This window comes from Anarhichas minor, unplaced genomic scaffold (assembly GCF_050575085.1).
Source record: "Anarhichas minor isolate MPS153535 unplaced genomic scaffold, ASM5057508v1 ptg000051l, whole genome shotgun sequence".
In the NCBI taxonomy this organism is placed as follows: domain Eukaryota; kingdom Metazoa; phylum Chordata; class Actinopteri; order Perciformes; family Anarhichadidae; genus Anarhichas; species Anarhichas minor.
The window spans coordinates 1,255,099-1,281,894 of NW_027466497.1; the positions used below are offsets into that span (position 1 = coordinate 1,255,099).

Sequence of the window (26,796 nt, forward strand, 5' to 3'; positions counted from 1 at the left end):
TCCTCTGAGCCTTCCTTCACAGAGTAGACTTAATTATTTATCGCCATGATTTATTTAGCTTTGCTCAACACAGGAGCAGCAATCTCCATCCTGCTGTCTCTAACTTTCTCTCCCTCCCTCCCTCTGTACCTCCCCATCTCTACATCTTGCTTTCTATCTTTCTTCCAGCATCTCTCCAAATCCTCTCCTCTCCTCTCTCTTTCCTCCATCTCTTTCAACATAGCTTAATCTCCTCTAGTCTCTGACTGAACATGTCTGTCTTCCAAATAACCTGCTCCATTTCTTGGCCTCTGCATTTTTTATTCCAAAGTCTTTCAAACTTTATGAGCCCACATATGTTTGTGTTCTTTCAAATCTGTTTATGATCTCACACATCCATCTGTTTTTATTCTCTTCGACATTCAATAAACAATCAATGTCTTTAGTATTATTTCTGTCATTATTCCCTCTAATCTCAAATCAGACATGTCCAGATTATTCAGGCAATTATTTGTGGCACAATCTGCCAGTGTCACATGGCTGAAACACGGATAGACATATTTGTCCAAGAACTTGCTCTGAGTAAAGCCATGTTCATTATCTGCAAAGTGTTTGTGCAACTCCACTGCTCGTTTACTGTATTTTCATGTATTTTATTTTCATATGTTGGTGAAATGTACAGTAAAGATGAAACAACAGGGAAGGAAGAAAGATGATATTTGTAATACTTGAATTGGTGTTTTATGTCATTGGAGTCTTTGGATACTTTGGTTCACTCTATATAATTACTGAAAGCTCTAATAATTTCAGAGGCAAAGTAAACGCATTCATTTCATGACCTGGGCTGCATGACTTCAAATGCCGAATGTCCATTCCTAATTCATGTAGCAACATAGCATCATGTAGCAACATATCATTGTCACGGTTTCTTTTCCATTGGAACTGGAATGGTTTTGTGGAGTTCAGAAGGTAACTTCATTCATGTTGTTGTTTTTTCAAGGAATGTGCTCAGACTCATTTATTATCTCATGTTTCTCTCATTCTCTAACCCTCTTGCCTGCGATTGGATGCTCCAACCCCTCCCTCCCTCATTCCTCATCCCCATGTTGTGCGTTTGTGGGTATTTGCAGTGCATGGGCTGTGGGAGGAGTGGTCGCTGTGGAGTCTGTGCTCCGTGACCTGTGGGAGGGGCTCCAGGACGCGAACCAGGAAGTGTGTGAACGAAGGCATGGCCGTGGCTTGTGGACAGCCCGAGGTTCAGACCAAACTCTGCAACATAGCAGTGTGTCCTGGTTAGTACCATCCCCATCTACATGATACACCCAGTCTCTCACTCTTTGCCTCTCCGCCTACTCATTCATGACTATTTCTTTGTTTTCTTCCAAACCACAAGAATCAAAACCAAATACAACTGGGTTACTGTTAAAGCTCTTGAATGTACATGCACATGCAATTATAGTTTGTGTTCTTCCAATAAAGCTTTGTCAGGGGAGACAGTGATGTGAAAATACATCAAAATGAAATTCCATATCCACACCAATACAAATTCAGCTAAACTAAATCACTTTATTTTCTGCTGTAATGTATGGACAAAGACTTCATCACCAGTCATTTTCTTATGTGTTTCAATAGTTTTTAGTTGGACTTAGCAATGTTAGCGGCCTAGGCTGAAATATCTCAACAATGATTAGGTTAATTGCCATAATATGTTGTACAGACTATCATGGTTCCCACAGGCTGAAACCCAGATATGTTACCGATTACCCTGATTTTTTTTCTCCAGCATTTGTTGTTTTGACTTTGATTATTTAAAAAAATATTGGATAGATTGCCATAAACTTTGGCAAGATGTTCATCTCCTTCCTCAGGATAAGTTGTAAAAACTGTGGTTATCCGTTTCTCATCATCAGATTAAAATATGTCCAGTACTTTTGTTTATGGCCAAATACCTGAAAAATCAATGACCTTCCCATCAACTTCAGATGTACTTTGTGTTTGGTGAAAATTATCGAATGTTGGCATTCTAAACTAAGATAGTAAATATGGTAAACATTTGCCTGCTAAAGCATATTAGCATTGACATTGTGAGCATGGTAGCCTGCTGACATTAGCATTTAGCTCAATGCTCAACCAGGCTGTTTACCATCAGTCTTTGTTACAGTTTGCTATCTTCTTCTCCTTATTTCTATTTTGTCTGATGTTTTTAGGAAGGAGTTATCCACTATCTGTTTGTACCTTGTTTTCGTTGTTAATAAACTGTGACAAATGTAGCACATAAAAACATATACATATAGCTAATTTTGGCTTACGTGTGACAATGTTCAGAAGGGGAGTAACGAACTTGGAATAATGCATGAACACTTCTAATCCTAAATATTGGAACGCATATCTGTTTTTCTCACTTCCATATTGATCTCTGGTAAGCCATGGGATTCTCAGCCATTTTTTCACTCAGCCACCCTGAGGGGTCGTAACCAGGTAAAGCCCTTTGGTTGGACTTTCCGGCTTCCTCCATGGTTGGCTTGGTTTAGATTGCTGAGCAGTCCTGCAGTGAAGCTCTTAAACTATTGTCTCTGAGATTACCTGTTAGGCCTATACCTATACCTTGTCAAGAACAGCAATAAGTCACTGGAGCAGCCCCATCTAATTCTCTTGTCAATTGTACCTGAGGACTTTATTCCAATCTGGCTCAGACTGTCCAGCCGAAACATCTTTATCAGGCTGCATCGGAGTGGAAAAGGACAGCCCAGCGATTGATCAGCCTATCACAGAGCAGCTTTCTGGGTGAAGATGTCAACTCATGTACTAAGATGTAAATACTAGCCAACCTCATTCTGAGCAACTCATTAGATACATGGAGGAGTTTAAATCTTGCCCAAACGAAAAAGCCTTTTTTAAACTTAAAGTATACTTGAGGCATATTCATTGCCACTGCACATTTTTAATTTTGTATTTCAAGTGTCCCTTTAGAAAACCACTTACGTTGAAAGCATTAACATTAGAAGGGAGTATTTATTTCAGTGATTTAATTTGATACATGGTTTCTGCGTTGGCAGAATGTAAATGGATTCTCCATAGCATTGGGATAATGGCATTAATGGATGCACAGACACTAAAACACAAGACAGTTTATAACACAATTGGTGGCTGCTTTCTGAACAACAACCTTTTTATTTCCTGAATTGATTTCAGGTTGAGTGAGAGTGTGTGCTTGTATAGTATGTAATCCCTCACAGGCTGAGCAATTATCACAGGGTAAGTGCTTTTTATTTATTGCTGCTAAGGTATCCTGTATATATATTTATGTGAATGATGTTGGAGCCTGTATGGGCTAAAGCCTTTTTGTGTTCTCACGCTTCCGACTAATATTTATTTATTTATTCAGCTTTTTTTTTTTAGTTTTAATGTTTTTTCAAAGCAATAGTTTTATACGGTTAATATTTAAATAAAACAAAAACGTCCCCATTGCCAGACAAAGAGGCTGCAAAGTTATGTCTCAAAGAGGGAGGAATAGGGAGACGTCGTAATCCGAAGTATGGCCTCCGGGATGTTTTGCCATGCTGTTCTGGGAACAGGGATAGAAAGAGAGGGTTTGGGAGCAAGGAGAGGCTCTTCCTTCAAGGGCCTTAAGGAAATCTTTGTATGTGTGTCCTCATATGGTTTATGTGTTTATGTATGAGGGTTTGAATCTATCACAACAAATACAGCGTGCTTTTGGGAGTTCAAAGGCAGTGGGGCTTTGGAATACCAGCATAGGCCTCTTGGCAGAAACGGCCATCTATAGAAAATAAAGCTTTGATGGATCTTATGTGTGTTTGTGTGTGTGTGTGTGTGTGTGTGTGTGTGTGTGTGTGTGTGTGTGTGTGTGTGTGTGTGTGTGTGTGTGTGTGTGTGTGTGTGCGTGTATGTACGTGTCAGTGATTGGATCTCACTGCAAACAATATACTCAGACTTTTAACTGGCTAATACTGTCTATAGTACAGTGTGTTAAATTCATGTACAAATTTTACTCTTACTCTCAATATTTTTTTTTCAATCTTGCTTCACAGTGGCTTGTCGCTGTGAAATACTTGCACACGTGGGCAGAGCTTAATTAATAATGTTAATATGGCAGCTATTGCATTGAACAAAGGCAATCAACAGGCAAAGAGTAAAAAGAAATGTCATACCTGAGTAATTAATTCGATTTTATCAGATCTTTTGAAAGGCTGACTGAAAGGCACTCATGTGAAGGAGGGGAGCTGGTCGGGAATTGACTTCATGCCTGTATGTTTATTTTTTTCTCGCAATATTAACAGTCAAGTTATAGCTAAGCATATCACGTCTTTTTAAATGTTATTTTGCTACTTTTTGTTCTACACACATTGCAAAAGCTTCTTACAATCACCACTAATTTCTACAAAATCTTTGCATGTTTTACAGTGTTTTCACAATGATGGAAAGAGGAGGAGATGGTTTGTTCTTCTTTGGGAAGCTGTTCCAGACTTGTCACTTTAGTTACTCAGAATTAGACTTGGGGAAATGTCACGTTCACACTTGCATTCGAGCTCACTCATGCTCACCCAGCTCATTCTGTAAATGTCATCCCCAACACAGTGCTGTTCCCAGCACAGTAGCAGCAGCACACAGCGTGATTGACCACATTACCAAGGAGAGTTGGCAATGCTTTCCCACTCGGGGAGAACCAGACAAATACATTTACACCACTGTATTTCACTTTATCTTTTACTTAAAGCCCCTGTGTGTAGGTTAGAATGTGTGCTTCAATATATAATTTTTAGCCCCAAAAAAGAACAGTTCTCACTTTGAATTGATATTCTTGTTCATATGGGAAACAAATAGGCAAATAAATAGACTAATAGGCTACTACAGTCCTACAGAACGTACACAAAAGCTTGCAAGGCTGCAATCACAGGTTCCGTCTTTTATATATGATCATTAAATGTTCGCATTGCCTTAGCTAACATTCATTCCACACATTTTCAAAACTACTTAGCTTTAACTATGAGCAAGATTTATACATTATTAATTTATATTCAGCATAGATTAGTCACTATACACAGGTCTACATCGGGTCAGCATGACTGTAGGTTACATTAAATTAAATTGAATAAAACTTGTAATCAGAGTTTAAGGCACCACTATTAATAATTGAGCTAATGGCTTTGTGCGATGTGAAAAGTGTTGCTTCTTGTGATATACCCACAGATACTTCTCACCGAACTCTGCACTGTAAAGTGTTTTACTGTATTTTAGTTCACTGTTTTGCTTTTACAGCTTTACTGTTTTTATTCAGTCCCATTTTCATCGACCTCCGACCTCCAGCAGAGAGCAGCTGTTTTAAGCAAAACTGTTCTGATAAAACCACTGGAAGCTACTTCCCCAGCACTTAACAGCAAACAGATAAAGTAGCAACCAGCAGGTGAACACTTATTTCATTTTATCTTATTTAACCATTTAGCCATGATCATCCCAGTGATATTTAGAATCTCTTTTACAAGGCGGTCTTGACCAAGATGGCAGCGTAAAAGTTTCACCACCTAAAAACACAGATAGAAAACTTAATTACAACATAAATAATAAATAAATGCACTTAAAAAAATGTTGCGGGTCTTCGTAATGATGCACCTAATTTGATCTGAGGTTGCAGCTACTGTTATTGGTGTCAGTAAAGAACATGGATAAGAAAGCAGTGTAATAGGCCCTTCAACAAAAATGTAACAATGTTCCATACAACGGTTATATAAGTAGTGCAAACCAACTGTTTCATACATACTGCACTGATGTGTGCGGAAACACGAATTAAAGGTGAATCGTAACGCAGCATGATACTGAATCTAACATTTTCAAAAATATCCTCATAATCAATGACGCCTCACTTGAATATTAGTTTTCCTTGTTTCCATAGTTGACACCTCATTACAAATTACATTACAGTACACTTGATATGCTGTTTAAAAGACAATTTGTCTTTAAGCAGCAAAATGTGTGCATGTGTTGGATTTAAATTTTTTTTTTCTTCTTTTTTTTAAAAACATAAGTGACTGCTGCTAACAGAAGGAGGCATTGCACCGTTACTCAACTCAAAATGATTACCTCTAGGAATGTGTGTTTGGTTCACAGGAGTAAGGACAAGCAATTTATCTCAGAATAACAATTGACTATTCAGTGCAATTAAAGTTACATAACCTAGAGCGTGATTGGTCTGAAAACTTTACAATAAAAACAGCATTTACGAAATGGTCTAAAGACATATGAGCAGGTAAAACACAATTAGATACCGCCCCCTTAAGACAACCAACTGAAGTAATAATGCGGTTGAACAATAGTAACCCTGAGGCATTATCAAGCTGCTATTCAGGATACAGGGGTGCTTTTGTTAGCATGTTGCCTAGAATCTCAAAGGACAGGATTTAAGTATTTTCAAACCAGTAGCAACAATTATAAATTGCAACAATATATTAAGTCCCTTTGTTCAACAGGATTCTGAAATACAAATAGCCATGATCACAGGTCAGTAATTGGTTTCTCTGTCAAGTTTTTTGTATCAAAGAACTTAAATCAAAATATGCGGAATGAATTAAAAGAACTCACTGAGTTTATTTGTCACAGATTTCCATATGCTGTCGTGCATTTTCAAAGCAGAACATTGTGTTCTTTCTGTGACACAGATCCTCATAATTGTCTTATAACCAGCTTTGAAGTTGATAACATACCAAAAAGCATTGCCTGCACTCAATATAAATGATTAATCTCCCTGTTTTTGATTATCACATTTTTTTGGGAGTTTGCATATTTCATTCGACAACTCAATTACACCAGCAATGCTCCCTTATTAAAGGGGACATTGGGGGCTTTGATTACACCTGTGCGTGTCATCAGGCTTTGGTTAAGCTATTTGGTATTCATGCATCGTCTGACAGGCAGTGCTGGATTGTATTGATATTGTGTTTTTTTCTTTGTCTGTTTCTGCACAAACACCAGTCAAGAGAAATCTGAAATCTGGTGCCTTTCTAATAACACTTTGAATGGAAATCTAACATCTGTACTCTGTTTGAACTCTTTAAAACACAGCAGGAAAGGAATTGTAATCAGCTTTCATAACAGTTTGAAATATTTCAAATGTCCAGAGGAACATGAAACGTGTTTGTTTGTTGCTATTTTTGGAAAAGCAAATATCCTCTGTAATTTATTTATATTCTGTTCACTTGTAGCCTACTCACTTTCTCTGTCCTGTCTTTTCTCCCTTTGCGCCTTTCTTTTCCCCTTACATCCTCTTTGCTATCCTTCATGAATCTGGATCAATTGATCCCGATTTCCCTGTATGCCCCAACATCTTCTTCCCGCCACTTTCATCCATTTCCCTGTCTCTCCATATCCACTTCCATCTCCCCCTCCCTCTGTCCAGTGGAGGGCCAGTGGTTGGAGTGGGGGCTGTGGTCGAGATGCAGTGTGACTTGTAACGCAGGAACCCAGCAGAGGCAGCGACGCTGCAGTGCATCGGTGCACGGCTGGGCTGAATGTAAGGGCCCCCATCAGGAGAGCAGAGATTGCACCAATCCTTCCTGCAGTGGTAAGTCGTACAAAATAATGCTTAGCATTCACACTCACGTGCTCTGGAACGACATTATGCAAATATGCAACATGCATTATCGAAAGGCATCGGTATTTATTTTTTTCCCTGATTCGTGTATTCCAGCAATTTATGGGTTGATTTGGCTTGCGAGTCTGTTTTGACAGCGAACCTCCGGAGGACAAAAATACTGTGTTTTATTAATAAGCGAGATTATTTACGTCTCATGCCATTCAAAAATTGAAAAGATTTAGAAATTGCTGCCTTGTATCGTACATTTGGTATTCATCAACAACTCCCATTATTCATTTTTTTACCTTACTTGCTGGTCTCGTTCCCTCTCACCCTTCTTCCCCGCTCCCCAAACTTCCCCGGCGGTGCTTTCTTCCTGTTCTAGGTGGAGGTAACTGGGGCAGCTGGAACCACTGGAGTCTCTGCAGCAAGACATGTGACTCGGGTTGGCAGCGTCGCTTCAGGATGTGTGACGGCACCGGACAACAGGGCTACCCCTGCGATGGCTCGGGAGAGGAGGTCCGGTCCTGTAATGACAAGAAGTGCCCTGGTCAGTGACTCAGTGAATGTGTGTGTGAGTGTGTGTGTGTGAGAGCTGAGAAAATAAGCCCATTATATGTATGCTGATGTACATATCATTCATGCTTGAAAACTCTGTACCAACACTTATTTTGCCTTCGACATTTAGTTTGTGGTGGATTTCTCTGCATGCCTCTCCTAGTTGGTCTCCTAGTTGGAGAGAGAAGCGTGCGTGTATCTGTGTGGGCCCAATCTGCACATGCACAGTATTTGTCAGGCAGAATGGAAGTGATTCCCAGTGGTTCGCACCACAGCCAAAGGCTTCTATCGCAATTTTAGAACTGCCTTCTTCTCATTTTTATGCGCCTCTTGTCTGTCTTTTCATCAATTCACCTACCCATCCGTCTTTACCTCGTTATTGATTTTGCATGTCCGCGCCTTGTCGCGCTCTCCTTGCATCCTCTCAGTTTACCTGAGAGATACTCCGATTCTCCTTATATCTCTCCTCTTTAACAATGTTTTTATCGCGCTCACTGTCTTGCGCTTGCTTGCACTATTTCTGTGTTTCTCTGCCTGTTAGTGGGAGAGACGGCTAATGTCAGAGTGTCAGCAGCTGCAGGAAATAGTGTGGTTTAATAAGCATACCTCTTGACTGAAATTGTGTGCGCGTGTGAATGTGCAAGTGTATGTTCTGTACAAGCCTGATTGCCACATGTGTACGTGGTTGCCTTGAGCTCTGACAGGCTACAAATGATAAACCTCTGAGTGCAGCCTCCACCATGACCCCTTTGTTTTGAGTAGCTCCCGAAACCTCTTTTACACAAGACGAGGATCTTGTCTGTTGGCATTTCAGGGGAACATCATATCATATTTTCTCTCTTTCAGCGTCTCTCTCTCTCTCTTTTTCTTCCTCTCTCTTCCCTCTCCGTCCCTCTTCATCTCTCTGCATCGCCGCTGCCAACACTCGTCTGCCCCCTCGGAATATCTTCAGAGTGCTCTCCCCCATTTTTTTTCATCAGGGTTATGAAAGAGAGGGAGGGGGGAAAATAGATGAATAAAGAGAGGGGGTAAGATGAAGAGGGAATGAGATACTGTACTGAGGCAGTGACACTGACAGAGAGCACTGAGCAATGTACAAGGGAATAAGATTGGGAGCTGCTGCAGGAGAACATTGATTTGAATCTTGTTTTTTGTGCTTCTCAGACTCCCTTTTTTTTCCCTGCTACGTATGTCTGTGGGAGTTTGTGCGTGGTGATTTTTCTTATTTTCTTCGTGCCTGCTAGACCGTGCTACATTTCACTTTTTCGATGTATTTCTTACCTACCTCTACAGCTCCTCATGAGATATGTAAAGAAGATCACCTTCTCACTATGTCATGGAAGAGAGCCTCAGCTGGAGAAACTGTCTACAACAAGTGTCCAACTAACGCCACTGGTCAGTCGCATGATATGCTTTTGCCAAAATCTGGTAGCTGTTAGCGTATTTCAAGTCTTTAGTAAAAATCAGAGGTGATGTTAAACAATACAACAGTGTTGGCTTATAAAATACACAAACCTCCAAAAGGAGAAACAGAAGTTTGTTAGCCCCATAAATGGATGTTACCACTTGGTAGTTACAGGGACAGAAATAAAGAACTAAAAGAAATTCATACTTCATCAACAAAAACTCCAAGAAAATAAAAGCCTTGATGTACTGCTTCTAATGTTTCACTGTCATGTGGGAAATGCAGTGCAACGACAACCCAGCAATCATATCTTTAGTACCAAAGAAAACATCGTAAAATAGATACAATTCTAATCAGGATATCCTAAATTACTCAACTCTCTGTGTTTTAAAAAATGAGATGTGCTCTGCGTCTGGATCAAATAGGTACTCGGATTGATTTAAATGCGTAAGGCTCATCCATGTTGTCCCTAAACAGTATCACTATTTTGAGCTTTGGTGTACAGAGGCGGTAATTATAATATTTCCAACTCATGTAATATCCTGCAAATCCTTAATTAGTAGCACACATGTCCTTCTTGAATGTAGTCAAACCTTATTTGTGTGTTATCACAGCAACGCTAATCTAAACTAAGGAGTTACTAAAGCAGCTGGCTGCCAAACCTTTCCTTTCATACTTCCATAAGCAGAAAAAAAGAACCTTCATTTCCATTACACACAAGACAAGAGCAGATGTGGTTCAGAATACCTGAAATATCCCCATGTTTTCTACATCTTTTAAACTATGGTGTGGGCTCTGACATCAAAATACGACTGCATAAATTTGGTAGCTTGCCAGAAAAACATTTAAGCTTCACGAACATTACATTTAAGGTAAATCAATTGACTAACTAAATTTGAATAACCATTAAACTACAGTTTCATTATGTCACATTACTAAAAGGCAGAGCCACACTTCACTAAGTGCATAAATACCTGGCCAGGGAAAAGGTTTTGTCTTTTTGAAGTATTTTTGAAGCCTTTTCCAGTTTGCGGGCTGCCAAACACCTTAATGTTACATGTGATGAATGGGAATAACTCTTGTCTATAGAATCCAAGCAAGATGTTCATATGTTTTTGGCAGTAATATGAATTTCTATAATAAGTACAACAATCTTTCTCCATTCCCCATCATGTACATCGTACTTAGGCACAACAACAGGTTTATTGACCATAAATGAAAGGCTTTCCTGATCACAGTCAGTGACTATTGGACAACATATTACAGTAATAGATTATGTGTTCCCAGGCCGCTTTCCTTTCTAAATTTGTTGAATTCCATGTAAAGTATTTGTCTCTGCTTCTCTCTTTGTCTAGGATCTGCTAGTCGTCGTTGCATGCTGGACAATAATGGAGTTGCTTTCTGGGGTCCTCCGAGCTTCGCCAGATGCGTCTCACTTGAATATAGATATTTACATTTAACTGTAAGTTCCCTTTTTTCACATATACATACTCTGAAACTCTTCAGCAAGAAGAAAAAACAAGATGTGTATATTCTTCCATCACTTGAGCCAGTATCACCTTCTATCATAACTCACCTTCATCAAACTTGTCTGTCTCGTTAGTGAATTTATGAGAAAGTGAAGGTTTTTTTCTTTAAAGTTAGTTATGTGCTGTCTTCATTGTCCTTTTTTCACCCATTATGTACCTCTGTTCAACTTCCTTTTGTAAAAGGTTTACTCAAAATAACGCTGTGTCTTTACTCGGGGCTTGCCGGTATCTCTAATTAGCTTTTCCAGAGCTTTGTGCTCACACTTTATCAATTAATGAACGTAGCTAATGAATGTGTTCATCAGCCAGACTGTTTTCCTGCTCTGTGAACTTCAACCCCTCTCATCTCCTCGATGATGGCAGAGGGAGATGGGGGTCAGGGATTGTACGCGACGAAGCTGATTGCACTGTTAGCTTCTGTTCCCACCTTTCATTAACACCAGGAGTCAATAATTAATTTTCTGTGATTGCTGTTATCTTCAGTTCTTTCAGTCTCTCTCTCTCTCTCTCGCTCTCTCTCTGAAATTCACATACACACAGTCTTGCTTTCTGTATCTCTGTCTCTGAAGTGATGAGATCCAATTTCTGCCTGAGAGTGCGGCTAGGCCTCTTTTTGCTCACCTATTTTAAGCACAAGCACAAAAATCCAAACATGTACCTTCTGTATATACTCCTGTCTTGAAACACTCTTTTCAGCTCCCATCCAAAACCTTCCTTTGATTTCTTATAACAACATGATCTTTGCTTTGTTTGGTCTTTCTGTTTATGACATTTGCCAGCTACATATTTTGAATAAGAACACATGTACTACATACAGTAAGTTCCACAAGCAGAGGTGAAAACCATCAAGTTTTCTCAATGTCTGTCTCTCTCTGCACATTGTAGTTACGAGAGCATCTCGCGAAGGGTCAGAGGACCCTGGCTGGGGAGGGCATGTCTCAGATCGTAAGGACTCTCCTGGAGCTCTTGCAGAGGAGGAGCTACTACAGTGGTGACCTTCTCTTTTCCACGGAGATCCTGCGAAATGTGACGGACACCTTCAAAAGAGCAACCTACATCCCAGCTACCGACGACGTGCAGGTAAGCTGAGCCCCCCTTCAAGTCACAAATCATACTGAAACCGTGGTCAAAGACAACTGTCACACACAGGTACACTTGCAACACCTCCAAATTGTTTTCAATGTGGAAGCTCCACTTTCTACTGCATGGGGTTTGCATAACAATGAGCCACTGCAGCTACACAATTGCTATGGCCTCAAACTGGATTTTTTTTTTAGCAGCGTTTTTCTCTTTCCACTGCCAGTAAGAGGGGAAAATGCTCCTGTCTCAGTCAGTCATTTGACAGATATTATTTTTTGTTTTCCAATAGCCGAATGGCTCTGCTGCATTAACAACATCTTCATCTCGTGTCTAGAAATTCTTCCAGGTACTCAGCCTCATGTTGGACTTGGAAAATCTAGAGAAATGGGAGGACGCCCACCAGGTGAGGCCTTCTATGTGTGTGTATGTGTGTCCCTGTATGTGTGCCTCTATATATCTCTTTACCACAATCAGTGGCCACCTACTACTGTACCAAGTTTCCTAAATGTGTGTGTGGGTGGGTGTGTGGTTATCAAGTACTTTTTATATGTTAATTTGTGTGTAAAGGTGGGTGTGACTACATCCCACATAAAATTTTCATTAGCCATAAAAACACACCTGTTTACTAAATACAATGGCTACCCATTAATTACACTGAGTGCATGTGTGCACATTTGTGCGTTTTTGTGTGTGACCCAGCTTGATGCCCTTGCCTCGAGGTGTGTTTACTTGCCATCTGGACACAATAAAAGAGTAACCAAATATCATATTATGTCCCACTTTGTTACAATTTACCACCATGGAACACATTCTAGATAATGCAATGAATGAGCATTTTTCAGTCGGTAAAACATGTCTCATAAAAAGTTTGTGATGGATGATAATTATGATGATGTGATCGATGCTAACCCCCCCCCCCCCCCCTCCACAGGTCGCTCCCGGTGCTGCTTTGATAATGAGGATAGTAGAAGATTTCATTCACCTCATTGGAGAAGCCCAAAAGCCTTTCCAGAGTTTCCTGGTGGTTACCAACAACCTCAGTAAGTGTCACACAATGCTGCCACGTGGCAAGGCATGACAAAGTCAGATACAAGATTGACACCAGTATCAATGTTTATAGACATTCACATATTCAGATAATTCATAGGATGGTCAGAATGTTGTTTAAAAGTTGTACTGTTCTTTATCCTCATATAAGCTCAGCCAAGATAGTTATCTGTCATATTAAAATAACTTCAAAATGATCCATTTTAACATGTCATATAATATAGTGCAGTCTCACTTCCAAAAAAAACTAATTTCTTAAGATGTCTCACCACGGTTTGAATTTTTACTCTAAACATGACTTTCAGGACTTTTTAAGATGTTTTGGCCTGTTGCTTTCATTGTTTTTTGCTTACCTCATCATTATTAGTGTTCTTTGCACCGCACTGAGTCTATGTGGTATCTCTTTTTTTGTACAGTGATAACCGTCCAGCGAGAGCCGGTGTCAGCAGTTTCCAGCGATATCAACTTCCCCATGAAGGGCCGGAGAGGGATGAAGGACTGGGCCAGAACAGCAGAGGACAAGCTCTACATCCCTAAAGAGGTCTTCACCATCCCGGATGAAGGTTAGAGAAATAAGACTGTCCGGAGTTTGTCCAAACTTTAAGCTGCTTGGTACCAATCTGTACCACAAACTCTTGTTTTTTCTAGAAAAGTTTGATAGAAGAATAAGGCACAACAAACACATCTCACCATCTGTAACAAAATGAAGCTGATGATGATTTTTAGAGTTCCAGAAGTCTGTTTTGACTCAGGTATGAGCACTCAGCCTGTAACCGTGGTTTGGATCTGTTTTAGTTGTCATCCTCACACTCAGTCTTGAATCGTAACATATGAGAACCCGTTGTCACCCCACTCAACCCTCTCACCAGCCAAGGTCAGACCAAAAAGTTATCCCAGTGTGAATTCCACACTCAGAGAGGTGTCCTCATGGAAGCAGATAGAAAGCTTCTCAAGGATGTCGAAGGGTAATGCTGGGAAGAATTTGGACTGCAAAGAGGCCCTGGAGGGCTTCTCAAAAAGATGCAGGTATTTCATCTGTGAGGAAGTATGTCACATCCCCTTGAAAGGATCAAGTCCTCATACAGTTTTTGAGGATGTCGCTTCGCTTTTAGCAACACAACAAAGCTAACTGCTGTTAGTCTTCACTACTGGGGATTTCTTTCCATGTGGTTTCAAGTAAAGCCAAGAGACAAGCAAAGTGATTGTCCAAACACCCACCAGACGGTGGAGATGAGCATAAAGAGAAAGAAGACACCATGAAGCCAGAGAGCAGGGTTGTTCAGGGGAGACAAGTGGACTTAAAAGAGTGGGAAGAAAGTGGTTTGTATTTGATAAGAGAATTGCTGCGGCAGATGCGATCCACTACCGACAAAGGCAAAGGTCACTACCCACTGGAAATTACACTGGCAGACATCCTGTCTGGCATCCCGCCCCTTGCCCAAATTAAAGTTCAGAGAGGCTGCAGGCCGAGAGAGCAGAGCTGTCTTTGACCTCCGACTTGCTCTGAAGACGCAGACTCTCTTTGATTGGCGTACAAGACATCCTGTGAGCTAACCTCCGGGCACCTCACCTCGGCTCACTTACTCTCTCTGTCTCTTTATAATGCACGATGTAATATGCTTATATTGTGCTCCTCTTCCATCTAACCATTCATCTCGCTTTTATGAAACGGAACGGGTTTATGCGTTGCCGTGGGTTGTTTTTCCAGATTTTATGGAACAGCAAATTCAGATATCTCAAAGGATGAATGTTAGGCTGCAAGTGGAGACAAAGGGGTGTATAAAAGCTAGACCGTGTTTAATGCTGCTGCATTGCAATGTAGTCTTTTTTCTTCTTCTACATGTATCCTGCCTTTCTGTTTTACTTTACTACTGTTGTGCTTTTTCCTCCATCTCATTTTGTTTGTTAATTTTCCTGTTTGTGGTGGTTAATGTTTTGTCTCCTGCTGTGCTTGTAGCTCAACACAAGTGACCGGCTGCATCAAATGTCCTCTGCTATTTACTCATATGATATTCTATTCAGCACATGCCATTGCCATATTAGCATATGCTATTTGGTAAATTGTTTCATCCAAGCTACATGTTGTTGTTGTTATGGCATTAGTTCTCTTTGTGGGAACTATACCTTTTCCCATGGCAGTCCATTGGGATCTTCAGCTGATTGCTATCAGGTTGATTGGTTCATTTACCCCATAATGAAAGCCTATCTCCGATGGACAGCTTAACTATGTTCATAAAGGCCCTTTGGCACTTTTGTGTGTGCACGTGCGCACACAGTTGCACATGCACAGAGCCAATTGATAGGTTCATGAATCGCTTCACTGGGCAGAGGCCGGGACTCTTCTTCACTGATTTTCGAAGTGACAAACTCCCTCTCTCCCTCCGCTGTGTCTCTCTTACTCACACACTCTCACTGTCTTGCAGTCATGCACACCCATACATCCAAACATACAAGGCGGCAATGACCTCATATTTCAAATACACCATTGCCGGTACACGCATGCGGTTATGCTCCGTTAACTTCGAAGTATTACTCGAGCACGAACCACATGAGCTCTACTCTCTATACTGTGTTAGAGACTGACTAACCTATTTGCAGTTTTAACTGTAACTGTGTTGACTTTCAAAATATTACCAGTGAGCATGGAATTTGTGGATTGCTGCTGACGTAAAAGTCGTATATCTGATCGGAATAGTTTGACATTTTAGGGTAAGGTTCAATTTGTTCTTTTGACCAAGATGAGATGAGAAGATTGATGCCACTTTCAGTTCTCTCTATTAAGCACGGAGTGACACCCAAAGGGTGAAATAGCTTAGCTCAGCTTAAACACTGGTGGCTGGGGCAGCTAGCCAAACAGCTAGCTTGGCTCTCTTTAAATCGAAGCTATACCCTCCAGTACATCTAACTAATTACTAATCAACACGTAGCTCATTTGATTAATCCATACACAAACAGAATTCTTGGAGTGACAATTTGGCAACTTCACAAGGACAGGACAAGACTACAGGAAATCACTGGTATCCAAGAAATACTTAAAACATATAAGTTCCCGCCTTCTGTTTGTACAGTAGACACGGTGTGTAGCTATGGAGGTGTTGGTAAGCGTGTTTTTGAACTTTGTAAGGAGACACCATTAACACCAGCTTCCTATCTAACTAAGCTAATGACCTCCTGGTTCCAACTCCACACGTTACACACAGACATGCAAGGTCTATTGATCTTCTCATTTACCTTTCGGCAACGAAACAAATAGGTGTGTTTTCTATTTATTTAAGAATCAACAGCTTGACCAGTTTGGTAAAATACATGGTATTGGTATTGAGTAATACGTTCTATAGGGTATTTTATGGCAATTCATGAAATCACTGAGCCTCAAAAGGTAGCATTGTAGTCAATTCATTTTTCTGAGCTTGCGCACATTACCCACTCAGTCTGTTCAACTGTGTGAAAGTAATGATATTCCACAGTACTCTCATTTCTTGAAATTGTCTGTGATGTGTACAAAAGTGAAATAAAGCAAACATAGAGAGGAAAGAAGCCAGGAAAGAATGAAAAGAGTAACTCAGATGGAACTGTTTGGATGGAGCTTTCGATCTTTGATTAAAACCATAGATCATGGCTTTGCATCAGCTCCAAACATATATTTTCCTGACAAATGGCATATTAAAGTTCACAGCTGGTGACTGGTGGTTTACCATTTTGCTGGATTACAGCTGACCACCAATCATTTAGTTGTTCAGCGGGCGCAGAGTGACAAAAAGTCTGTTCATGGGAAATTAGGGTTTGGTGATTGAGTGCTTTTGTGGTATTAATCATCCTCTTGCGTGGGAGTGCCACCCCATCATGCAGTGATTTACCATTTACCCACAATACACTGACTTTCTCATTTGCATGCCTTTGCAGACACTGTCCAATTAGGATCCATCACACTCACAGGCTTTCTCATGCTGACTTTGATCTGTTTTTTGCCTTCTCACATTCTCACAATTGCTTCCCCCCCACTGTTGAGATCTTTTTGTCTCTCCCTTTTTCGCTCCTCGTCTGTCTTGCATAGCCATCTCTCTTTGAGTATTACCTCTTCAGCAGACAGACAGATTTTGGATGAGTCACCCTGTTCGTCTGATACCATCAGCCCTCTCTGTCTCTTCCTCTCTCGCTCTCTGTGCCAATGCTCCTCCGTTGCTTCTCTCAGCCTGAAAGGGCAAAGGAGGGAGTGGCATCTCTCAACATGAACTCTTCCCCTTCTACTTTTCCTCCCTGCTTCCTTTGGCTTCCCTCACTTGAGACAAAGTGACATTTACAGAGGGACACCACGTCTCCTTGGGAGCCCCTTCTCTTTTGGAATGCAAGGGGTTGTAAAGCAGGGCTGTGGAAAAGTTGAAGAGTGGGTTGGAGAATGGCAACAACAACAGGCGAGGATGCGAGGGGCAAGCACTGCTGAGGAGGAAAGAAAGAAGGGGGATTTGAAACGAGGGAAAAAAGAGATGAAGATGTTGTCTAAAGAGGGTGTGGACACTTTTGGCTTTACTGAGACAATTTTCCGAATAATGGAGTTAGTTTTAGAAATGATGCTTCTGCTGAGTAATGGTTGAGCTGCTAATAAGCAAATAAATTGACACAAATTGTGCCTCAACCCACGCAGAGTGTGAAACCAAGATCTTGCACTTGATAAAGTGGAACATTTTCAACTCAGAAGTTTGAGTATGGAATATGTAGCTGTCATATCAGGGGCTGCAATTAACTCACATTTCCTATTTTGATGTAGTCAACAAAGCGTTTGTTAGCGACAGCTCAAGAGTTAATGTAAATGAAGATGAAATTGTGGGATAAAGAGACAGATGAAATCTCTGCTTGTTTGCTTCACCAACTAATAGATGAGTTTGTACTTAGTTTATTTACGTCAAATGACATACTTATCAATGCAGGTTATTAAAATCAATCACAAATACCAACACTCTCCAACCTCTAATTTAAATGTCAGATTCGCAGCTTTGATATTGAATGTAATTTCCTATATCTTCCCAGTCAACATACGACCACATTTGTTATATTCTTATTGATATTATAAATATTGATTTGCTGCAATGAGCCATTAATCTGCCACAAGAGTTTAGAAAGTCCTCCCACAGATCTCTAGCTGTACTTGTTCAAAAAAAGACGTCTTCAGCACCCTGTGTCCTTCTACAAGGGCTGTAGAAGAAGAAGAAATTAACTGCTGGACAGATTTATACTTGCTTTTGAAGATGATTTAGGTAAACCATGCCATCTATTTAGGCTGATTGGTCGCAATTTGTCCTGTGTTTCAGAGACGGAGACGGAGACGGAGACGGAGTCAGAGTCAGAGTCTCCAATGTACTATGTAATCGGAGCCATCTTGTACAGGACGTTGGGTGTCATCTTACCAGCACCAAAGTGAGTACTTTTCATGTCAACTGACGAATTATTCTTACTTTTTTCAAACATTTCCCACCTTCTACTCCTTTCCCTGTCCTTTCGTTTACCTTTCTGCATCTCTTTTTGTCAATACTTTCTCCAACAACTTTCAATCTCCTTATTTTTTTTCTCAGTACCTTTCTATTTCTGTGCCCTTTCATCTGTCGCTTCTTCTCTCTGTCTAATTCCAACTTCCAATTCTACATCTGTTTTCCCTCTCATGATGTCTCTGTTGCTTCTCTCCTCTCCTTGTGTCTGTTTTCAGACATATGTCTTGGATCTCCCAAAAAGTACATTTCCCTAGATGTTTTTCCCTTTCTTTTGCATTGTCAATGTATTTTTGGAAGTGTACAGTGGGCTTCTAATGGGTGCTGGCCTAATGGGTTCTGCAACTTGTATAGAACTTGTAAAAATAGAAGATAGGAGGGATCAGGAGGTTGTCAAAAGGCCACTGTTATATGGTGTTTGTGCTGGCCCTGGGCCCTTTTTTTCAGGTCAGTGCTCTTGGTTGTGGATGAGCTGGATCTGTTAAAACCCTTTTCTCCCTGTAGCTCTGCTGAATTTCAATAGGTCCATTGTTCCATTTTTACTTAGGCGCTAGCTCTGGCTTTCTCCCTTTCTCATTAGGCTTTTATTTCTCTGTTTTTTTAATTTACTTATTTTAATTTTATTTATGTATATATTTTTGCAAACGCACTCAAAAACCATCAAAAGCATAGCAGGTTACTTGGTATGTCTGTTTCTGAGTATCTTCAGATGTATGCATGTGTTTGTGTGTATGGCAAACAGCATTAGAAAGCAACTCAGCAGTATTTTTCTTTTCTTGTCACTTACTTTCAGAGCAACTGTTCGAGCCAAAGTTGAATGCGCAGTACAGTTCTTAAAAAAAATAACACTCTTTGGTATGTGACTGTGTGTGTCTTTGCAGCCCCCCTGCAGTGATCAACTCCAAGATCCTTACAGTGACAATACGGCCAGAACCTGAACCCAGCAAGCCCATGGTGGTGGTGGAGCTGTCACCACTTTTGAATGTAAGTTCTTTCCTCTCTTTTAAATGTATCTCTCATTTTCCCCAGCCATAAGAGCCACACTGCTTTAGGAGCTTTCAAGCAATACAAAATGGTGGCTGGTCATGGCTCTTCAAGATCTAGATCATTTCAAGAAAGTGTATGTGAGAGTGCAGATTTTTCACTTTCATCCTTTAAACTTCCCCAACCACCAGAAAAATTACACTTATTTTCTCATTAACATCAAAGTATTGCAGCCAACATAGTAAGTTAGTCCATATAAGGCACTTTCTAAAGAATTGGTTTGCAATTTTTTTTTACTTGTCTATTAAGCAACCTTGGCCGAAAAAACATTTTTTATCCAAGGCCTTAAAGGATTCCTTTCTTCCCAGCTGGCCCATGTTTCCTGAGTTCAGAATAAAGAGAAAGTGCTGCATGCTATAAAGTGCCATGGTGCTGGTTGAATTGCCTGAGTAAATGCAGACCTTTTTTGACTTCCTTATATCATAGCGTCTCCTGGTGCCTATTCAGTTTATATTACAGTGGAGTGTGTTCTTATAAACGACTCGTGTGGTGTCGTCAGTGAAAAGGACTAAGTGCAAGTTTAATGAGAGGCACTCTTCATGACCTCAATGAGGTGTAGGATTCATTAGCCATTCTTCTGTGCAAAGGTGGGCACAGTTTTGAAAATAATGTTGAATATTTAATGGTTCTCCAGACGACGAAAACACACACAGTAAAATCTTCCAATGAAATCAGTTTCTTGCTGTGTCAACCAGGACCTGAGGGTCAAAATGATTGCCGAGTGTTTCATTATAAAGACTTTGTATTCATTCTTTATCCCCCGCCACTCCAACTCCCTGCTTTAAACCACTGATTAATTACTTAATTATGGCATTTCCTTTATACGCCTCTATCTTTTATCTCCCTATTATTCAGCTTTTTAACACTTTTGGCAAAGCAGTGGTACTGCAGGTTTCACACCCGCTGTCTAGAGGATGATGTCTTAATGCTGATCCAAGCATGCTGCTCTGGACTGATAACCAGAGGCACCCGCTGAGGACCGACACTTGTCTCACACAGTACAGTACTGGGCTGGGATGCACATATGCATACCTCAGAAAAGTGCTTAAAGGGACATTCCGACTATTTAGCATTATACTTCCCAACATTTTGGAGATTCACAAGAGACAAAAAAGATGGTGACATTGGATGCAGCAGAGGCTGAGATATCCTGACTTTCAGTGCCTTTGTATGGGTCAAGTACCAGACATGCTCAGTCCTATTATTTACCATAAAGCACCTGAATAGTGTGTTTCATTAAAGGCGTCCAGCCTGGAAAATGATCACATCTTTTAAACTCCATATCCCCATTTTATAATAAAGGCTATAAATAATGTCTCAAATACAAGGAAGAAGTTAATCTACAGCATAACCAACCTCAAGAGAGGATGTGATATAGAAAACTAATTAATACTACATTCGAAAATTGCGATATATCTCTTCCATATAACAAATGAAATTATATTGCAGAGGAAAAGTGGTTAGCACAATATTCATTTGGTTTAATTTGAAATGCAACCAGTGCTCATTTACATGATTGCTGGATGTTAATTATGGTTTTAGCAACTCCTAAAAGCAAAATAAATGGCAGGAAAATTATGTTTTTTATAACCAGAACAGTTTGTATTTATGTATTGTACTGAAGCACTTGTGTGATTGAAGCAGCTTTTCATCATTTGGAAAATACACTTATAAGGTTCTTGTCAAGAGTTATTTGAGTCGATCGATACTATTTGAGTATAAAGCCATAGCTAGCAGCTGGTTAGCATAGCTTAGCATAAAAACTGGACACATTGTAAAACAGCCGGCTAGCTAGCTGGCTCTGCCTGCAGGTAATAAAATCCGTGTACAGTACCTCTAAAGGTAAAGGTTATTCCTCAGTCTTTATGCTAGGCTAAGACAATAGGCTGCTGGCTATAGTTTCTTATTTAATGGAAGGGTATTAGAGGTATCGGTCATTTCTTCTAACTCTTGGAGGGGCAGAAAATAACAAAAAAAGATGTATAACTATCCCTTTAAAACATTATAGACATCTCCATTCAAGATATAACCATCTAAACTGCAATGTTACAGTCGGTGAAACTACTGTAAGTGCACACACAAATATTTTAATTCAAAGGCAGTGTTAACATAAGTCAATCATTTCTCAGCCCGGCCTGAACTTTATTCGGCAGAAAATGCTGATGGGAACCAGCGAAGGCAAGGGAATGAAAGGGAGAGCAGAGTCTCCTGTCATGGTCTTGAGCTGCAGTGCTGTAGATGTCGACCTTGGCAGTTGTAGAAACACCTACTGCAGAAGTGCCGGGGCAACAGCTGCCCCAGGCTTCACTCTCGAAGGGGGGTGTTCTGTAGGGGTCTCTGCACGGTCATGTCTTCACTGAGAGGACATCTGCTCCAGACTCCTCACATATTTCCGTTGTCAAAGTGTGCATGTGTGTGTGTGTGTATGCAGGAGGCTATGAAAACTCCATGTCCTTACAGTAGACCAGTAGACCCACTCCCCCTCCTCTAGCTGTCCTTCAGTTAGCCGTTTCATTTCTGCAAGGCAGCTCTGGTTTTAGAACATCAGCCATAAGCCTTTCGGGTAATTTCACTCTAATCTAGTTTACTTTCATCAGTCAAAAAGCATAATCGACATTACTCCATTTTATTTTCTGAATCTATAATACCTGATATAAAGTAGAAGGCTTTTAAGACCAGTGTGGTCTGCTGCACTATCTAATTTCATCTGATTAGCTGATCACATTCACAGCCAATATGCATTAACCAATTTACTGCCAATTGGTAGACCACTTTCTGAATACCTTGAAGAAAATGGATCTTCCTTTACAAAAAAGCAGGAGAGCTGTTAAGGTTTTCGCCATTATTACTGTCCATAAATGCAGCTGTTAGAATCAGACACACGTAACTCCCTTTGAGGAGCATCAGTAGAGCAGGCGCTGTCATTGTGCAACGAATCGTCCCTAAAGAGGAGGCAGACATTGTGGGAGTACACAGGTGTCACTCCCGCTGCAGCATACAGTCGGGCATGATGCGTGCTGATTGATAGTTGAATGCTAACAGAGCCCGCCACGCTAATGCACGCCCAGGGACATCTTTTCGGTGGCGGTGGTCGGCGCGGGAGGCAGAACAAAGCTCTGTCATCCATCAATCTGTGTCGCCTAGCCTCTGATCATGTGTACATAAACCTTGCATCATCCCTTCCTCTTAATTTCAGCCATGCAGAGACCCCAGGATTCACGGATTCATGGGAGATCAGTCATGAACTATTCAGGGAAGGAGAGGTGACCTTGCCTTTAGAGAAATAAATCCTCGTAGTGTAGACCTGAATGTGCATCACCTCCTCCTCTCCCTTTTTGGTTATTTAAAATGCTGTTGATATTGGGGGGGAAAAAAATGTAACCTTCACTCAAGAAGAGGTGATTTTTTCTCTACTTATAGGGGACTTTTTTTTTCTGAACAGAACAGTGTGACTGTGGAATTACTGCTATAATATCCTGTACCATAAGAGGGAGCTCAAAGGCAAAGGGCTTAATGTAGGACTCAGGAAGTACCAACAGACTAGTACAGAGAGCGATCCATTTTCCTCTGCATCAGTGGAAGAATGGTATCTGATCTAGTTACAGATCACTCAGATCAGTCTTACTGTAAAGCGTAGAGAAAATGTAGCTATACTTTTAATGCTTTTGATTCAGGAATGAATGTAAGAACAGGATTTTGGATCCAGACCAGCGACCAACAAAGTTCAACTAAAACCAATTTCAATCCAATCCTTACCAAATGAGGCGTGCAGGTTAAAAGGGCACAGACGATTCTTTAAAAGCAATCAATGCAGAGACCACTGAGGATCGCCAGTGGAACAAGTTGTGATGAGTCAGTTAAAGATATTGATCCCGTGATTGATTCACTGATTGAGTCATAGGGAGTATTCCTTCTCCACCACGTGTGACTGAGCTTTGATCACCAGATGATTCACCTGCCTCTCGACACCCCCAACCATTGACTTTTGACTCCAGCGAGTAGATGGATTAAGAGTGAGCTGGATAGCAAATCACCAGCGTTCAGACTGCTGTGACGGGTTGTGCGACTTTATTTTATGTGTTTTAAAAATACATACACACGAGGATGTTTAGAAATACAGAATATATTAAGTACTTTATTTGACTTAGGTGATTGTTAACGCATTCCGAAAGGTCCAGTTCTTCACAATAAGTATGTGTTGTACTGAAGTACATTTTACTGCGTCGTAGTTGTTTACTTTTACTTTACTACTTCTCACTGTGGTTGTACTTAAGTAAATAATTCAAATGATTTTCCACTGCTGGTCGTTATGTTATGTTTATGACCCCAACTTGCTGTGTAATATTGTCCATGAAATGCCCTCTTCTTTTGTCTCTCAATTCCTTCAATTCATTGCTCATAAACCTCCTTTCTTTTTGCAGCAGCAGCTATTCCCCCCCCCCCCCCCCCCCCTCCCCTCCACCGTCCGTCTCAATCGGTCTCTTTCATTGTTTGTTTACCTCTCTCCATCGCCCATGCAGCATCACTCTTTCTCCTCTGGCAACGAGCTATTCTGTCTTCGCTCTGCCTCCATCTCTCACTCATCCTCTCGACTGGCAATAACAGCTTACCCCCCCCCCCCCCCTCTTCTTCTTCTGTATTTTACAGGGTACATCAGATCCACAGTGCGTTGTCTGGGACTATGGCAACCCGTAAGTTACTCTGATTGATTCTGATGAGTGCGTGTGAGAGTGTGCAGCGCAGTAAAGCATGTCTGTCAGTGTGTGTGCCTTGATGTTTATCTTGTGTGTGCTCATGCCCATTCAGATTAATTTCATTAATGAACTGAAAACAGTCTAATGAAGTTCCCTGTGTTTGTGTTAATTAAACTAGTCAATGAGAACAAACACCATTCTCTCTGAGTTGCTAAGAATTCACAAGTAACATCACTTGGAACTGCTCCCTGGAAATCCCTTGTTTTGCGGTCCTCTTCGATGTTTACTTTTACTTATATGTTAGATGTTTAATTTGCAATTCTGAACTGTAAACATTAGGCTGAATTTATTGTGACACCAGTGACCCTGAAGCCTTTTTGTTAACCGAATGGGTTTTTCTCTCATTTGTCTATATAGGCCACTGACTCGTTGATATTGATGTATGTGGATTATGTAGTGAACTACAAAATGTAAACCAGCACAATTGATCATGCTGTTTTAACCATTAACCCACATAGTGATTACTCTTTTTGTCAATAACAAAGTCAAACATGCTCAGGACCATTAACCCTGGGTTTGGTACTCTACCAGGTCATGGTCTCATTGCACTTTCACTACTAGGCCATTATGTTTGAATAGCCCATATCTTCTATCCACGACAGAATTATTGAACAAATGCAACTCGGTGTCCTAAAAATACAATAATATATCATTAACTTTGGAGTAAATGGATGGCTTTCATTGGTGAGTTTTCTTTTTTTGACGATGCCATGGTGGATAAGGTCAGCACTGGAGCTACGGCATACTGTATGAAGCGCCACACATGCTGTTAGGTTCTGGACACTCACACACTGAAGAAAAGATCATGACTTTGGTTGAATATTAAGTTCTAACACATCTCGTCTCATGCTTCAAGTCAGCATTTGCTTTTTCAATATGTAATTATAAGCAAGTGCTTTGAGTTGCTTGAATATTACCACAAAGTGTTACCTGGACAGGATATCGTTGGGACAATTAATTGAATATCTTGACGGTGGGTGACACTTTGTGTAGGCAGTGAACGCTTTGTACTTACGTAAAAGTGTGTCATGAGCTTTTGAGCCTGTCACATGGTCTTCATCAGCAGATACATTTTGCTCAGTATTGTCTGTATTATTATTCTGAGCACTTTTAAGACTTCTCCATGATAAGTGAGCAAACAGTGTATGCGGATGAAGACCGTGTGAAATGGTTAACATCTCCAAATAAGTGAGTAAATTGACATTAAGTGGAGATTGATTTGTCAAGTGTTGCATTGTTTGGTTGATTCTGTGGCATTCATTTCCTCTAGATTGTATTCGCTGATTCAGATTAATCTCGCGTCATTGTTAAGAGCCAGATTTGACAGATTAATCTTCGACAGAGCAAATGGCTTTCATATAAGATTTGAATTTGTCATCACAGTGGGCCTCCCCGTCCACTGTGACGACAAGAGGGATGACAGAAAATTCTGGTCAGCTCCGATTCCCCCTCGAGATTACATTATAGGTTATCCCGTTCTAGAGGCGTACGCTCCAGTGACCGAAGCACACAATGGGACCGCAGGTTCACAGGAGTGTGTTGGACATTTTGTAACTAATCAAACTACCCCTTTCCGTCAGGGTAGAAGAGGAACAAAGCTCGGCAAAGTCAATTAACTAGCCGGCAGATTACAGCTGCAATCAAATTAAATTCACAGACGTTCGAAATCAGACAGCCAAACAGAATATAAAGTGGCAAGATGGCGGTGATGTCTATCGAGCAAAGATATACTCAAACTGGGTGGAATGTGGAAAACATCCAAATGTGTTTGCCGGGGATAAGGTAATATGTTTGCAGACACGCACAGTGGGGAGCGCACACAGAGGCTTTGACACACAAACACACAAGCTTACCAAGATAGTTAATGTGACGCAAGCAACAAAACAAGAACGCTCCAGTTATAACAACTGATTATTTCTGTCTATAGTAACTGATTCCGTCTTAACCAGCCAGGAGCATCATTGAGCAGAAAGTCTGTCTATTTTTTAAAGCGTCAGTCAGCTATTCCTGCTCTTTCAAACTGACAAGGAAATACATGATGTCCATTGGTTGTTTACATTTCAGCTATGCAGAGACTTGACCGTTTTCATTATAAACAGCCTTAGGTCATAACAACATGCTGTTCTGGTGCACAGATGCTGTTCGGAGAGGCTGCGATGCTGTGATGCTGTGAAGCGAAGCCAGCTGGTGCGCGTCAATTAAATATGGTGGTCACATATGGAATGTATCATCTATACATTTATGTATTTACCTTATGTACAGCATGGGTACCTAAGCACATACAAGGACAGGAACGGACATCGATGTGGCATGTATACACCAACGACTGTACAGT

The 26,796-nt window shown here is 40.7% G+C and overlaps 1 protein-coding gene across 1 annotated transcript in view; it reads left to right on the forward strand.

Moving 5' to 3' along the window:
- adgrb2 (adhesion G protein-coupled receptor B2) overlaps positions 1-26,796 on the forward strand; it is a 127,718-nt gene that overhangs the window by 39,581 nt on the left and 61,341 nt on the right. The window contains exons 4-15 of the mRNA XM_076075353.1: positions 1,110-1,271; positions 7,388-7,552; positions 7,950-8,114; positions 9,416-9,517; positions 10,883-10,989; positions 11,942-12,136; positions 12,471-12,539; positions 13,068-13,176; positions 13,600-13,746; positions 18,490-18,595; positions 19,545-19,647; positions 24,355-24,398. Of these exons, the coding sequence (XP_075931468.1) occupies positions 1,110-1,271; positions 7,388-7,552; positions 7,950-8,114; positions 9,416-9,517; positions 10,883-10,989; positions 11,942-12,136; positions 12,471-12,539; positions 13,068-13,176; positions 13,600-13,746; positions 18,490-18,595; positions 19,545-19,647; positions 24,355-24,398 (1,474 nt within the window). The remainder of the gene's footprint in view (positions 1-1,109; positions 1,272-7,387; positions 7,553-7,949; positions 8,115-9,415; positions 9,518-10,882; positions 10,990-11,941; positions 12,137-12,470; positions 12,540-13,067; positions 13,177-13,599; positions 13,747-18,489; positions 18,596-19,544; positions 19,648-24,354; positions 24,399-26,796) is intronic.